This window comes from Oncorhynchus tshawytscha, linkage group LG09 (assembly GCF_018296145.1).
Source record: "Oncorhynchus tshawytscha isolate Ot180627B linkage group LG09, Otsh_v2.0, whole genome shotgun sequence".
Taxonomy (NCBI): domain Eukaryota; kingdom Metazoa; phylum Chordata; class Actinopteri; order Salmoniformes; family Salmonidae; genus Oncorhynchus; species Oncorhynchus tshawytscha.
In genome coordinates, this window is record NC_056437.1 from 56,376,190 (window position 1) to 56,391,232 (window position 15,043).

The 15,043-nt window shown below is 41.6% G+C and overlaps 1 protein-coding gene across 9 annotated transcripts in view; it reads left to right on the plus strand.

Annotated features, from left to right (window-relative positions):
• The window catches only part of LOC112258321 (ankyrin repeat and KH domain-containing protein 1-like), a 65,557-nt gene that overhangs the window by 2,242 nt on the left and 48,272 nt on the right, over window positions 1-15,043 (plus strand). For 7 of the 9 annotated variants that reach the window (XR_006084114.1, XM_042327100.1, XM_042327103.1 and 4 more), the window contains exons 2-3: window positions 11,707-11,860; window positions 14,691-14,847. Coding sequence is in view for 8 of the 9 variants with exons in the window: in XM_042327100.1 (XP_042183034.1) it covers window positions 11,707-11,860; window positions 14,691-14,847 (311 nt within the window). In the remaining variant the exon portion in view is untranslated. The remainder of the gene's footprint in view (window positions 1-11,706; window positions 11,861-14,690; window positions 14,848-15,043) is intronic. The other 2 variants (XM_042327105.1, XM_042327106.1) reach the window with 1 other exon arrangement.

Genomic DNA, 15,043 nt, shown 5'->3' on the forward strand with positions numbered 1-15,043 from the left:
TAATGGCGGGGACTATGTACAAAAAGTGCTGTGATTTCTAAAAGGTTTACCCCATATGAATGCTCTCAAATTAAAGTTGACAGTCTGCACTTTAACCTCATAGCAGGGTCCAATGGTAACTTTTTTTCTCACTGGCCCATTCAGGCCAGCTGGCCAAAAATGTTCTGGCCGGATCAGAAATTCTACATGGGGTCATTTGTAAATACATTAGGGTCATGCAGGGCCTAGGTTTACATGCTTTATGCACTGCTCAAAAAAATAAAGGGAACACTCTAACAACACAATGTAACTCCAAGTCAATCACACTTCTGTGAAATCAAACTGTCCACTTAGGAAGCAACACTGATTGACAATATATTTCACATGCTGTTGTGCAAATGGAATAGACAACAGGTGGTAATTATAGGCAATTAGCAAGACACCTCCAATAAAGGAGTGGTTCTGCAGGTGGGGACCACAGACCACTTCTCAGTTCTTATGCTTCCTGGCTGATGTTTTGGTCACTTTTGAATGCTGGCGGTGCTTTCACTCTAGTGGTAGCATGAGACAGAGTCTCAAATCAAATCAAATTTTATTTGTCACATACACATGGTTAGCAGATGTTAATGCGAGTGTAGCGAAATGCTTGTGCTTCTAGTTCCGACAATGCAGTAATAACCAACAAGTAATCTAACTAACAATTCCAAAACTACTGTCTTATACACAGTGTAAGGGGATAAAGAATATGTACATAAGGATATATGAATGAGTGATGGTACAGAGCAGCATAGGCAAGATACAGTAGCTGATATCGAGTACAGTATATACATATGAGATGAGTATGTAAACAAAGTGACATAGTTAAAGTGGCTAGTGATACGTGTATTACATAAGGATGCAGTCGATGATATAGAGTACAGTATATACGTATGCATATGAGATGAATAATGTAGGGTATGTAAACATTATATAAGGTAGCATTGTTTAAAGTGGCTAGTGATATATTTACATCATTTCCCATCAATTCCCATTTTTAAAGTGGCTGGAGTTGAGTCAGTGTCAGTGTGTTGGCAGCAGCCACTCAATGTTAGTGGTGGCTGTTTAACAGTCTGATGGCCTTGAGATAGAAGCTGTTTTTCAGTCTCTCGGTCCCAGCTTTGATGCACCTGTACTGACCTCGCCTTCTGGATGATAGCGGGGTGAACAGGCAGTGGCTCGGGTGGTTGTTGTCCTTGATGATCTTTATGGCCTTCCTGTGACATTGGGTGGTGTAGGTGTCCTGGAGGGCAGGTAGTTTGCCCCGGTGATGAGTTGTGCAGACCTCACTACCCTCTGGAGAGCCTTACGGTTGAGGGCGGAGCAGTTGCCGTACCAGGCGGTGATACAGCCCGCCAGGATGCTCTCGATTGTGCATCTGTAGAAGTTTGTGAGTGCTTTTGGTGACAAGCCAAATTTCTTCAGCCTCCTGAGGTTGAAGAGGCGCTGCTGTGCCTTCTTCACGATGCTGTCTGTGTGAGTGGACCAATTCAGTTTGTCTGTGATGTGTATGCCGAGGAACTTAAAACTTGCTACCCTCTCCACTACTGTTCCATCGATGTGGATAGGGGGGTGTTCCCTCTGCTGTTTCCTGAAGTCCACAATCATCTCCTTAGTTTTGTTGACGTTGAGTGTGAGGTTGTTAAGTCTACAACCCACACAAGTGGCTCAGGTAGTGCAGCTCATCCAGGATGGCACATCAATGTGACCTGTGGCAAGAAGGTTTGCTGTGTCTGTCAGCCTAGTGTCCAGAGCATGGAGGCGCTACCAGGAGACAGGCCAGTACATCAGGAGACGTGGAGGAGGCCGTAGGAGGGCAACAACCCAGCAGCAGGACCGCTTCCTCCGCCTTTGTGCAAGGAGGAGCACTGCCAGAGCCCTGCAAAATGACCTCCAGCAGGCCACAAATGTGCATGTGTCTGCTCAAACGGTCAGAAACAGATTCCGTGAGGGTGGTATGAAGGCCCGAAGTCCACAGGTGGGGGTTGTGCTTACAGCCCAACACCGCGCAGGACGTTTGGCATTTGCCAGAGAACACCAAGATTGGCAAATTCGCCACTGGCGCCCTGTGGTCTTCACAGATGAAAGCAGGTTCACACTGAGCACGGGATAGTCTGGATACGCCGTGGAGAACATTCTGCTGCCTGCAACATCCTCCAGCATGACCGGTTTGGCGGTGGGTCAGTCATGGTGTGGGGTAGCATGTCTTTGGGGGGCGCATAGCCCTCCATGTGCTCGCCAGAGGTAGCCTGACTGCCATTAGGTACCGAGATTAGATCCTCAGACCCCTGGTGAGACCATATGCTGGTGCGGTTTGCCCTGGGTTCCTCCTAATGCCAGACAATGCTAGACCTCATGTGGCTGGAATGTGTCAGCAGTTCCTGCAAGAGGAAGGCATTGATGCTATGGACTGGCCCGCCCGTTCCCCAGACCTGAATCCAATTGAGCACATCTGGGACATCATGTCTCGCTCCATCCACCACAGACTGTCCAGGAGTTGGCGGATGCTTTAGTCCAGGTCTGGGAGGCGATCCCTCAGGAGACCATCCGCCACCTCATCAGGAGCATGCCCAGGCGTTGTAGGGAGGTCATACAAGCACGTGGAGGCCACACAAACTACTGCGCCTCATTTTGACTTGTTTTAAGGACATTACATCAAAGTTGGATCAGCCTGTAGTGTGGTTTTCCACTTTAATTTTGAGTGTGACTCCAAATCCAGACCTCCATGGGTTGTTAAATTTGATTTCCATTGATAATTTTTGTGTGATTTTGTTGTCAGCAAATTCAACTATGTAAAGAAAGTATTTAATAAGAATATTTCATTCATTCAGATCTAGGATGTGTTATTTTAGTGTTCCCTTTATTTTTTTGAGCAGTGTATATATATGCTGTTTGGTTATGGTATGTATTAAAAAGCTGTGTAATATAATTTAGCAATATAAGACCATTATTCTTTCAAATTTAATTAAATTAATTGCATTCAATGAACTTTTGTTTCTGAGGTATGTCAAATTTTTTGAACATCCCAAAATAGGTTGTTGAAAAGTTTATTTCAAAAGAGATATCAATCTGGCTAGGGGCAACAGTATCAACAGTATGTTCAGTGTTCAGAATTGAAGGTTTATTTTTATAAGTCACTTTCCCTATAATAAATAAGCTCAGCAAGTGGATTGAGTGCTTCTTTTTACTCTAGACAGCTCATGTGGGCTGTGTGAATGCATCAATTCATGTACTGCTCGAGTGCTAAAGATGTGAGTTGCGACGAGAGTGGTTGAATTAACGGTCAATCATACTGCTCAAGTACAAATAGCATGACTTTTCTGCGTGTCGTCTTCAATGGCAGACTGCAATAGAGCAGGTAAATGTCAAACTTATACGTCAAAATGGGCTGAGTGCTGGCCTGGTCGGGACAGTGACAGACGAGATCCACTAGCCCAACACATGGTTTTACTGGCCCCAGGTCAGCGTGGCATCATTAATGTCAGACCCTGCTCAGTCATTGTATCATTTCAAATCCAGTGCTGGAGTACAGAGCCAAAATAACAAAAATGTCAATTGTCCAAATATTTTTGGACCTCACTTTATTTACTTTAAAATTACTTTACTAATTTTCCTTTTCTGTATTTTGATATTTCATGCATTTTGATATTTCATGCAGGTTCGTTCACATATTTCATGCAGGTTCGTTGAAATGTTTTCCTTAGGCAGGGAAAACATTTTGAGAAATATTTTTTTTAGTCAGCTGTTAAAGGGTTTCTATGAATAATTGACATCATGTATGAAAATAAGTGATGTCAGAACAGGTTACACATCAGGGTTTCTGTTAGCTGGCAATTGCTGACTTTTGTAAAAAAAAAATAAAAAAAAAAAAATAAAAAAAAAAGGAAAGGAAAGCCGCTAAATAAAACTGTTGCTTGCCAAAATGACCAGGAGAAAAGAAAATCCTGTTGCAAAAGAATGTTTTTTTTAGTCATTGATGTAAATACATTTGACTGTCATGCTTATCGGACTATAGTATAATTTGCATAATTTTTATTTTGTGTGCATTTTCGTTAGTTATCCAACACAACTGTCGCACGCTCTCAGCATATAGATCCTGTTTTGAGCGGTATTTCTCCTGCTCAAACCTCAACTGATTGCTGCTGGAGTAAAATGTGATTTTTATAAGCCAATTTATTGCGCAACAATTCTAAATGCAATCGGCGTTAAAAACAGTTTTGGTGCACAATTAAAAAGAGCAACAATTTTCTTTTTTTCTCAACTGGTTATTGAAGTGAGCCTCCCATTCAAGTGCAGGCAACCGGCTATCAAGCACATCACTCACCACTTTACAATGTGAGCTGGAGGCAGTATGCAATTTGAAACCATACTTAATTGTTTTAAACCTGAATGTTTTATTTCATATTATGAGTCATGTCTTACCTTGCTTCAAAGTAGCCTATTCGCAGAATCCGACCATGGAAACAGAGGCATTTATTTTATGACTTCATAGTCGGCACGTGAGTTTCAAGTTTGGGGAAGCTTACAATTTATCCTGCCATTTCTACCGATCTGCGTGCCAGTTATGATTTTTATATGCGCATTTTTGTGCAAAGTTTCATTTGAATAATAACTTTATCAAAATTATAATCAACTAATGTTAGATCACCAGTCTCTGCCAAATGGACACATTGATATATTGGCTCCATTGGCGACTAAAGAAAAGAGCGCATGGAACTAATAGCCTATAGGCCAATGCAGCAGTAGGCCTATACAGTGCAAAGTATTCCTACCCCTTGACTTATTCCATATGTTGTGTTACAGCCTAAATTCAAAAAGTATTTTTCTCACCCATTTACACACTGTCGTTTCTCTTTGCTTGTTTGAGCTGTTCTTGCCAAAATATGGTCTTGGTCTTTTACCAAATAGGGCTATCTTCTCTAATCAAATCTTGTCACATACACGTACTTAGTAGATGTTATTGCGGGTGTAGCGAAATGCTTGTGTTTCTAGCTCTAACAGTGCAGTAATATCTAACAATTTCACAACAATACACACACCTAAAGGAATGGAATTAAGAATATATACATTTTGGGCGAGCAATGTCAGTGGCATAGACTTAGATACAGTATATACATATGAGATGAGTAATGCAAAATATGTAAACATTATTAAAGTGGCCAGTGATTCCAAGTCTATATAGGATAGCAGCCTCTAATGTGCTGGTTATGGCCTTTTAACAGTCTGATGGCCTTGAGATAGAAGCTGTTTTTCAGTCTCTCAGTCCCAGCTTTGATGAGAGCCCACAGTCTTTGGTGGCACTGTGTTATTCTAAAAGCGAAGGTGATTAGCTTTTCCAGAAGCAAGATGTCGGTGTCTGCAACGTGGCTGGTTTTCCCTTTGTAGTCCGTGATTGTCTGTAGACCCTGCCACATACGTCTCGTGTCTGAGACGTTGAATTTTGTCTCTATACGGACGTTTTGCCCGTTTGATTGCCTTTACGGAGGAAATAACGACTCTGTTTGTATTCTGCCATATTCTCAGTCACCTTGCTCGGTTAAATGCAATGGTTCGATCTTTCAGTTTTGAGCGAGTGCTGCCATCTATCCACGGTTTCTGTATATGTTGTTATTGTTCTCTGCGGCTACCCAGAACATTTTCCAGTCTGCTTGATCAAAACAATCTTGAAGAGTGGATTCCGATTGGTCAGACCAGCGTTGAATTGTCCTAAGCACGGGTTCTTTTTGTTTGAGTTAATGCCTAATAGGAAGGGAGGAACCAAATGGAGTTGTGATCAGATTTGCCGAAGGTAGGGCGGGGGAGGGCCTTGTAGGCATCCCAGAAGTTGGAGTAGCAGTGGTTGAATGTTTTAGCAGCGTGAGAACTACAGTCAATGTGTTGATAGAATTTCGGCATTCTTTTCCTCGTTTGCTTTGCTTTGTTAAAATCCCCAGCTACAATAAATGTGGCCTCAGGATATGTGGGTTCCAGTGTGCATAAAGTCTAGTGAAGTTCTTTGAGGGTCTTCGGAGTGTCGGCTTGGGGGGGGGATACACACGGCTGTGACTATAACCAAAGAGAATTCTCTTGGGAGATAATACAGTTGGGATTTGATTGAGGTATTCTAGGTCAGGTGAACAAAAGGACTTGAGTTCCTGTGTGTTATCTCAATTACACCATAAATCATAAAACATACACCCCCCCCCCCTTCCCGGAGGGAGATTTATTCCTGTTTGCGCGATGAACTGAGAACCCAACAGTGTATCCCAAGAGAACCATGTTTCTGCGAAACAGAGTATGTTACAATTAGAGGTTGGCCGATTAGAATCTTTCAACGCCGATACCAACACCGATTATTGGAGGACCAAAAAAGGCTGATACCGATTAATCAGCCAATTTTTATATATATATATATATATATTAAAATCAACTATTATTCAATTTTATTTTTTTATATATATATATATTTGTAATAATGACACAATTACAACAATACTGAATAAACACTTTTATTTTTTACTTAATACATCAATAAAATCAATTTAGTCTCAAATAAGATAAGTTAAAGTTAAGTTTAAATAACGCAAAAACAAAGTGTTGGAGAAGAAAGTAGAAGTGCAGTATGTGCCATGTAAAAAAGCTAACGTTGAAGTTCCTTGCGCAGAACATATGAAAGCTGGTGGTTCCGTTTAACATGATTCTTCAATATTCCCAGGTAAGAAGTTTTAGGTCGTAGTTATTATAGGACTATTTCTCTCTATACCATTTGCATTTCATATACCTTTTGACTATTGGATGTTAGTAGGTACTTTAGTATTGCCAGCCTAATCTCGGGAGTTGATAGGCTTGAAGTCATAAACAGCGCAATGCTTGAAGCACAGCGAAGAGCTGCTGGCAAATGCAGGAAAGTGCTGTTTGAATGAATGCTTACGAGCCTGCTGCTGCCTACCACCGCTCAGACTGCTCTATAAAATATTATATTCGAATTAAGTCTATGATTTGATAACACACAGAAATACAAGCCTTAGGTCATTAATATGGTCAAATCCAGAAACTATCATTTCGAAAACGAAATGTTTATTCTTTCAGTGAAATACGGAACCGTTCCGTATTTTATCTAACGGGTGGCATCCCTAAGCCTAAATATTGCTCTTACATTGCACAACCTTCAATGTTATGTCATAATTATGTACAATTCTGGCAAATGAATTACGGTCTTTGTTAGGAAGAAATGGTCTTCACACAGTTCACAACGAGCCAGGCAGCCCAAACTGCTGCATATACCCTGACTCTGCTTGCACAGAACGCAAGAGAAGTGACACAATTTCCCTAGTTATTAAAATAAATTAATGTTAGCAGGCAATATTAACTAAATATGCAGGTTTAAAAATATATAGTTGTGTATTGATTTTAAGAAAGGCATGGATATTTTTGGTTAGGTACACATTGGTGCAATGACAGTGCTTTTTTGTGAATGCACTTGTTAAATCTTCACCCGTTTGGCAAAGTAGGCTTTGATTCGATGATAAATTAACAGGCACCGCATCGATTAAATGCAACGCAGGACAAGCTAGATAAACTATTAATATCAACCATGTGTAGTTAACTAGTGATTTTGTTAAGATTGATTGTTTTTTTTCAAGATAAGTTTAATGCTAGCTAGCAACTTAACTTGGCTCCTTGCTGCACAGGTAGTCAGCCTGCCATGCAGTCTCATCGTGGAATCGGCCATAATCGGGGTCCAAAAATGCAGATTACCGATTGTTATGAAAAATGTGAAATCGGCCCTAATTAAATCGGCCATTCTGATTAATCGGTCGACCTCTAGTATACGTATCCCGAAACAAAGAAATTCTCAGTCCAAATAAACTTTAATAGAAAGTTAGCAGAAAGCTATCATGGAAAGGAAAATACCTGTCTATTTGTGGATTAAGTCACCCTGATTAAATTCTTATGGCTGCCATCCCGTTAACGGGATAATTGTCATCAACAACCGCTGAAATGCATAGCGCCACATTCAAATAATATTACCAAAAATATTTATTTTCATGAAATCACAAGTGCAATATAGCAAAACACAGCTTAGCCTTTTGTTAATCCACCTGTCATGTCAGATTTTGAAAATATGCTTTACAGCGAAAGCAATCCAAGCGTTTAAGTTTATCGATCGCTCAACAAAACATTATGTACACCTAGCATCAAGTAGCTTGGTCACGAAAATCAGAAAAGCAATCAAATTAATAATTGACCTTTGATGAATCTTTGGATGTTTTCACTCACGAGACTCCCAGTTACACAATAAATGTTACTTTTGTTCCATAAAGATAATTTTTATATCCAAAATACCTCCGTTTGTTTGGCGCGTTATGTTCAGAAATCCACAGGAAAGAGCGGTCACGACAATGCAGAAAAATTACAAATGGTATCTGTAATGTCCACAGAAACATGTCAAATGTTTTTTATAATCAATTTTATAATCAATCCTCAGGTTGTTTTTAAAATATATAATCGTATACAACCGCAACTGTCTTTTCAGTCAAAGAGGGAAAAGCAATGGTTACCCAAACTCTGTTATGCATACAAAACGCTGCTGGCACCCGGCCATACAATGACGCAATGTTATCTTTCTCGCTCATTTTTCAAAATAAAAGCCTGAAACTATGTCTCAAGACTGACACCTTGACGAAGCGATAGGAAAAGGAATCCCTTTAAATGGAGCAAAGGTAGGCTATGGAACATGGGAATTTTCAATATTGAAGCCACTTACTGGTTTGATTTCCCTCAGGGTTTCGCCTGCAATATCAGTTATGTTATACTCACAGACAATATTTTGACAGTTTTGGAAACTTTAGAGTTTTCTATCCAATACTAATAATAATATGCATATATTAGCAACTGAGACTGAGGAGCAGGCTGTTTAGTTTGGGCAACTTATTCATACTGCCCCCCCCCCTGCCATAAGAAGTTAACTCTTTAGTCATATCCCAGTTTACCTATTTGCTTATGGTCCTGTCTACACCTAGCTACTGTTTTTTAAATTTATTATACGAGCGAAAAATATTCAATTTAATTTGGAACAGCAAGACAAAATTAAGACATGCATATTTATATAATGAATATGAATTTGGAGGGCAGAAATGATTCAATTTTAAAGCATTAGACCTCTGACTAAAATGTGTCAGTCATACAAAAGTTATACTTAAATCCGAACTGGTTCTCTTCCAGATTAGTAAAATGTCTAACTCCATGTTCACGAATGGCCTTTTTCACTTTTCAACTGTTCACTTTCGGGTATTTGAAAATGTAATCTCCAAAACATCGTTATTTGTGAAACAAGCCATCGAACGAACGTTGGTTGCAATTTCAGTTTAGTCCACCAGAAAAGACAGAACAAATATTACAACAAATATTGTGGTTAAACTGAAATATACAGTGGGGCAAAAAAGTATTTAGTCAGCCACCAATTGTGCAAGTTCTCCCACTTAAAAAGATGAGAGGCCTGTAATTTTCATCATAGGTACACTTCAACTATGACAGACAAAATGAGAAAAAAAATCCAGAAAATCACATTGTAGGATTTTTAATGAATTTATTTGCAAATTATGGTGGAAAATAAGTATGCACACATATTTAGAACACACTAGAAGCACAAGCTTTTCGCTACACTCGCATTATCATCTGCTAACCATGTCTGTGACAAATAAAATTTGATTTGATTTGCGTTGAAGTTTCGAGTACTGGACCATGTTAGTGTCCGCCCTGAGATTTGAAGGTTGGGACTTAGATCCCTGGCCGAGTCTTACCAAAGACTGTAAAAATGACAAACTACTGACTGCAACTACTGCTCTGGTCTGCACCAGTTCTCGTCAGGCTCCTGCTCCTATGAGCTGCTGCGGGCTCGCAAAAGCCACCACTCGTGCAAGGCTACTTACTTTGAGTACTGTAGCAACTCAGCACTGTATTGTCAGTGTGTGTCTGATGGTCAGGGGTCGACTAGACTATTGGACAGGAGACTTTTAATTACAGAAAGGACCAGTGTTGTGTACAACTGTAGGTTATCACTACAGGCTACAAGTCACTACAAGTTGTGTACGTTTTTGTGGCCACTGACTTGCAGGCAATCTCTTGTGCGCAGTACTTTTTGTTTTTCATTGTCATAAGGTACACATGGTGGCGAGTCAGATATTAGATGGCATATGTAAGTACCGGTTAATGCTCGAGCTTAACATTATGCATTTGGCAAAATAGTGTACCCAATAGATTGATTGTGTGGGAATGATGCCAATATTTAGACCTTTTTTTGTTATTCTACCATCTTAGAAATTATTGTAACTAATAACCTTAGCAAACATGAGTTTATTGTTGGAATGTCATTGAATGTGATTTTTCCTCATTGTGCTCCGGCTGAGAGAGGTTCTCAGAAGTGCAGGATAATTTTGCAGAAGAGGGATTTGACCAAGGAAGCTTAGCCAGATTGTTGGGAGCAATGATGTCATGTTTCTTGACAATTATTAATCGTCTTCTATTTAACTCAGCATTCTGTGATTGAGTTTCTCCTTACCAGCGCCCATTACCCGCAATTTCCTTGCAGACTAAGTGTAATATAAGATAACGTAATGTAAGATAATTTACAGGCTCCATCTCTCTGCCGCTCCCTGCATCAGTGTCTCTCTCTTACACACTTGCGCAGACAGACATGCATGGACGAGGTAATGAGTCACTTTTTTGGACGTGGTCTCTTGTCCTGTGCTCTTGTTCAGACACACCCCCTGAGACAGATGCTTCCCTGAGTTGAAGCACAGAGCACAACAGTTCCAGCTGTACCGCAGCCTCAGCAGTGAAAAATACCCCAGTATGGTTTCAATTATATTCACCAGTTTGATCGTTTATCTCTGAGAGCGACATTCGTGAAAGAAAAATGTGAACCTTCTCTCCTTCCAACTCGGTTCCGTTCATTGGGTCAGTTCTTTTGACCTCTGCTTGTCAGGGCTCTTTGCACCAGGGATGCTTGTTGATATCATGCAGTATATCATGGAGTTGTCCAGTCTGTAAAGAACATTGTAGGGATAGTGTACGATTGGGTGTGTTTGTGTGAGTAAACCGATTGTGCTACATGAGCGGCTTTCAGTCTGCTGGTATTCGCGTGATCCAACACACAGCTGTGTCACTGAATGGTGACCGTGATGGCTGGGATGTGTTGGCTCTGCCCTCCCCTGTAGACCATGAAATGACAGATGGACAGAGCCAGCCTGCTGGGTGTCCAGTGCAGGATGTCCTGCCCTGATGGCCGTTAGGCAGGTGTATGGAGGTCAAGGTCGCAGGGAGGGGAGAGGAAACGCGCTGATCAGTTCATGTAATTCCACCAAGGCTCAGGTCCTAAGCACTGTACTGCTCCGTCTCCAGGCAACATGCTCGAGGGGGTGGAGCTTGGGGATTCTTTTTACTGGTGCCCTCGTGCCAATTACTAGACTATACCTGCCTGTGTAATCATGAAATGGACCTGCCCATACCTTCCTCAGAATATGCAGAAGCATTTTTTAAATTTTATTTCCAGTGGTCATAAGATCATACAATACTGTATGATAGGAATCATTATTGTTATAACTATTTTTAATTGAGGCAATGGGTTTCTCCCAGAAACTGTATAGGGCAAAATGAGCATCAGCCATCCCTCCTGTCCTGACTATCTCTTGTGTTTCTCCTTGTCTCTAGGTGGAGTCCTTCATATTAGACCAGGAAGACCTGGACAACCCCATGCTAAAGACTGCGTCGGAGCTGCTCCTGTCCAGCGCTGCTGAAGGAGCTGACCTCAGAACAGTGGACCCAGAAACACAAGCTAGACTGGAGGCTCTGTTAGAAGCAGCCGGTACGTATAGTACAGGGCAATTGCTGGCTTTTGACCCCCCTAAACGGAAAAGCAGATTAGATAGAATTGTTGCTGCCCAAATTGACCAGGATAAAAAAACAATCCCTTTGCAAAATAATGCTTTTTATTCATTGATTGAAATATCAGTCGATGTAAATGCATTTGACCGCCATGCTTATCGGTCTATAGGTTCATTTTAAAAATTTAGTGGAATTAAATTGGGCTGTGTGTATTCGGTAGAGGTCATGTATCTCAATCATCGCACAGCATACCGTGCCTAATTTGAGTGGAATATCACTTGTCAGATAGCGCTAGATCTGCTGCTGGAGTGAAAATAGCATTTATATATCCCAAGTCATTGCTCAACAGTTATTAAAGCAATTGCTATTTAAGCTGTTTCATATCAGCTGTCTTTTTCTGTCCAGAAACCAAAGGCCCAATCCTAGTCATATTAGCAACCCATCCTAGTTGTTGCATCTTTAGATTCCCCCTCGTTTCTAACATAGATTTTCGTCTGTCACATGGAACCGCTCGTATCAGGTGTGCTGTTTAGAACCGTATTTCCCACTAATTGCATGATGTTTTATTTGGCTGCTTCATTACAGGAGTTGCATGTTCTGTTAAGATGAATTACCATGATCTTAATGTGATTTCTGTCATTCTGAGCACTGTGGTTGGACGTCGTAATGGGTTACGTACCCAATGCATATGGGTCCGGTAAATTTCTCAAATGGCCAGTAAATTAAAATCCTTCCGGACACATTGTCCGATGCTGCATTTTCTGAATGGAAACCCTGGCATAGTAGCACCATGATCTGACTCCTTCACCTAGTTTTATGAATGCCCCTGTTTTCAGACCTGCCCACATTTCGCCCTCTGCCATGCCCACTATGCATTTGAAGTCATGTTAAATTACAACACCGTTGCATGGTAAGGCTGCCCAGTCGTATTCTCGTTATTGTATAGGACTGCTGGTCTTTTTTGATTGTTTGAATGCCGAAACCCGCTTGAATCTCCGCCCAATAGAGTATAAATTTAAGCCTACAATTTTGCTGCAATTTAGTTAGTAGGCCTGTGTCTGGTGCTCGTGTTTCTGTTCCTGCCACTGTGTTGGGACATGACCCTGTAGGTGTGTGGAGTTGGCACGCTGCCAGGGAGAAATACCAACATCACAAACGCTAGTGCTCAACCCCAAAACAAGATTCTCTGCTACAACATAAATCCCTGCGTTTTCTTTTTTACTATGCTTTGCATCCGGTTGTGTTGTGGGTTCTGTAGTTCACCGTGGGGAAAAAAGTAATCAGTAAAGTTGGGGCGGCAGGTAGCCTAGTGGTTAGAGCGTTGGGCCAGTAACCGAAAAGTTGCTGGATCGAATCCCCAAGCTGACAAGGTAAAAATCTCTCACTGTGCCCCTGAACAAGGCAGTTAACCCACTGTTCCTATGCCGTCATTGTGAATAAGAATTTGTTCTTAACTGAAATGCCTAGTTAAATAAAATAAATAAATAAAAGTTGACTGCAGGGTGCTCACAGGCTAAGTGTCACAAGGTAATTATCAGACTGGTCACAACTGTCTCTCTCTGGCCTCAGTTGAGCTAAGCTGAATCAGACCATCAAAGCACTTAACCTTGGTCTGTCTGTATAGAGCCACAGTCATTGCTGCCTCTTTCAGAAAGCTTTTCTTTCTCTAAACAATTAAAGAAGTTAATTGGTCTGATTTGATGTGCATGAAGCTGTGGTGTGCAGACGGTTAGCACGTTAGCTGTTCCCCAGCAAGCCAGCTAGTCAGTCAGTGCATGGCGAGCTGGTACAGGCTAGCCCAGCCCATGAGATGAGAGGTAGCTAGGCTCTCTGGGACACCACAGGGGAGATTAACATGAACAATGGATTTCCATACAGCAGCAACAGCTCCCATCATGACTCAGCACTGGCCTTTAGTAGACTCTGTTGTTTCCGTACGTGTGTCTGCCTCCTGTCTATCTTTGTGTGTCTGTGTGTATGTGTCTTAGTGATTGTTTGTTCCTGTGTTTTTGTCAGTTCCTCTCTGTGTGGTGTGCGTGTCTGAACTGCTGCACATCTGTGTAACCAACCACGTGGCACGTGCAGTGGTTTTTGCATACCATAGGCAATATTGGGCTCATTCTTCTGTTAAGCCTCAACGTTGGCTGATCACCAGGCTCTGTTCCGTTGATTCAGTGTATGCACACTCTTAGTCATGTGTTCAGTTTCCCCAATTGATATTATCAGAAGCTATTTCTCCAATAGAAATCCCAGATCACACTTGTAGGCGATGTCATGTCGATGTTGGCAAGCTAAGCTCATGCGCAGAAACACGTCATTGGGTCTAACGGTCATCTCACTCCGAACTGCAGATATGCAGGCCATCAAATCAAAGGCACACCTTCGATACAAAGCTGTTTTTGATGAGAATGAAACATAACATGTTCCACTACTTAAGACATTGGCTCAAATCTAGGTTATGCCTTTTAGATTTCGAGAAAATGAACAACTAAGGAATAATGTTTCACTTCTCAAACCCCAAACCCTGTCCTGATCTGCTTTGTTTGTTTCGCAAGCGTTCCCGGAAGTCTCGCGCCTCTAGGTTTAAAAACTCTGTTTCCTCAACACTGTTCAGCACTTGATAATACAGACAGAATGTGTTCTTTGCACTGTGTCTTTGAACATGTTGCATGGTTGGAACATGGGCTAACCTATGCCCGTTTTGTGTGTGTTTTTATTTGGCCCGGCACTAACTGTGGATGCGTTTGTGGTCACTGCGGCTGTGCTGTGAATGCTGGTGACCCTCGATGCACGGCCCTGTGCCTATGAAGGCATTGGTAAACTGTCCACTGCCGATGGTAAAGCCTTTGCAGATCCAGAGGTGCTACGCCGCTTGACGTCGTCCGTGAGCTGTGCGCTGGATGAGGCTGCGGCTGCTCTCACACGCATGAGGGCTGAAAACACACTCAACACCAGCCAGGCAGACAAGTATGTATCTCTTCTGCTCTAGTAGTCTCATACCACAAAGGTGCATCACACCTTATTCTCACACCAGTAGAAAGATGTTATTGTCTAGGCCATATGTTTCCTTTGTGCGTTCTTCAAGTTAGCGTTTTCCCTCTTCATGAACAGTTGACAATTCCTTAGATGAATACGTAACTGTGCTCGGACTCTGAATAGCTCA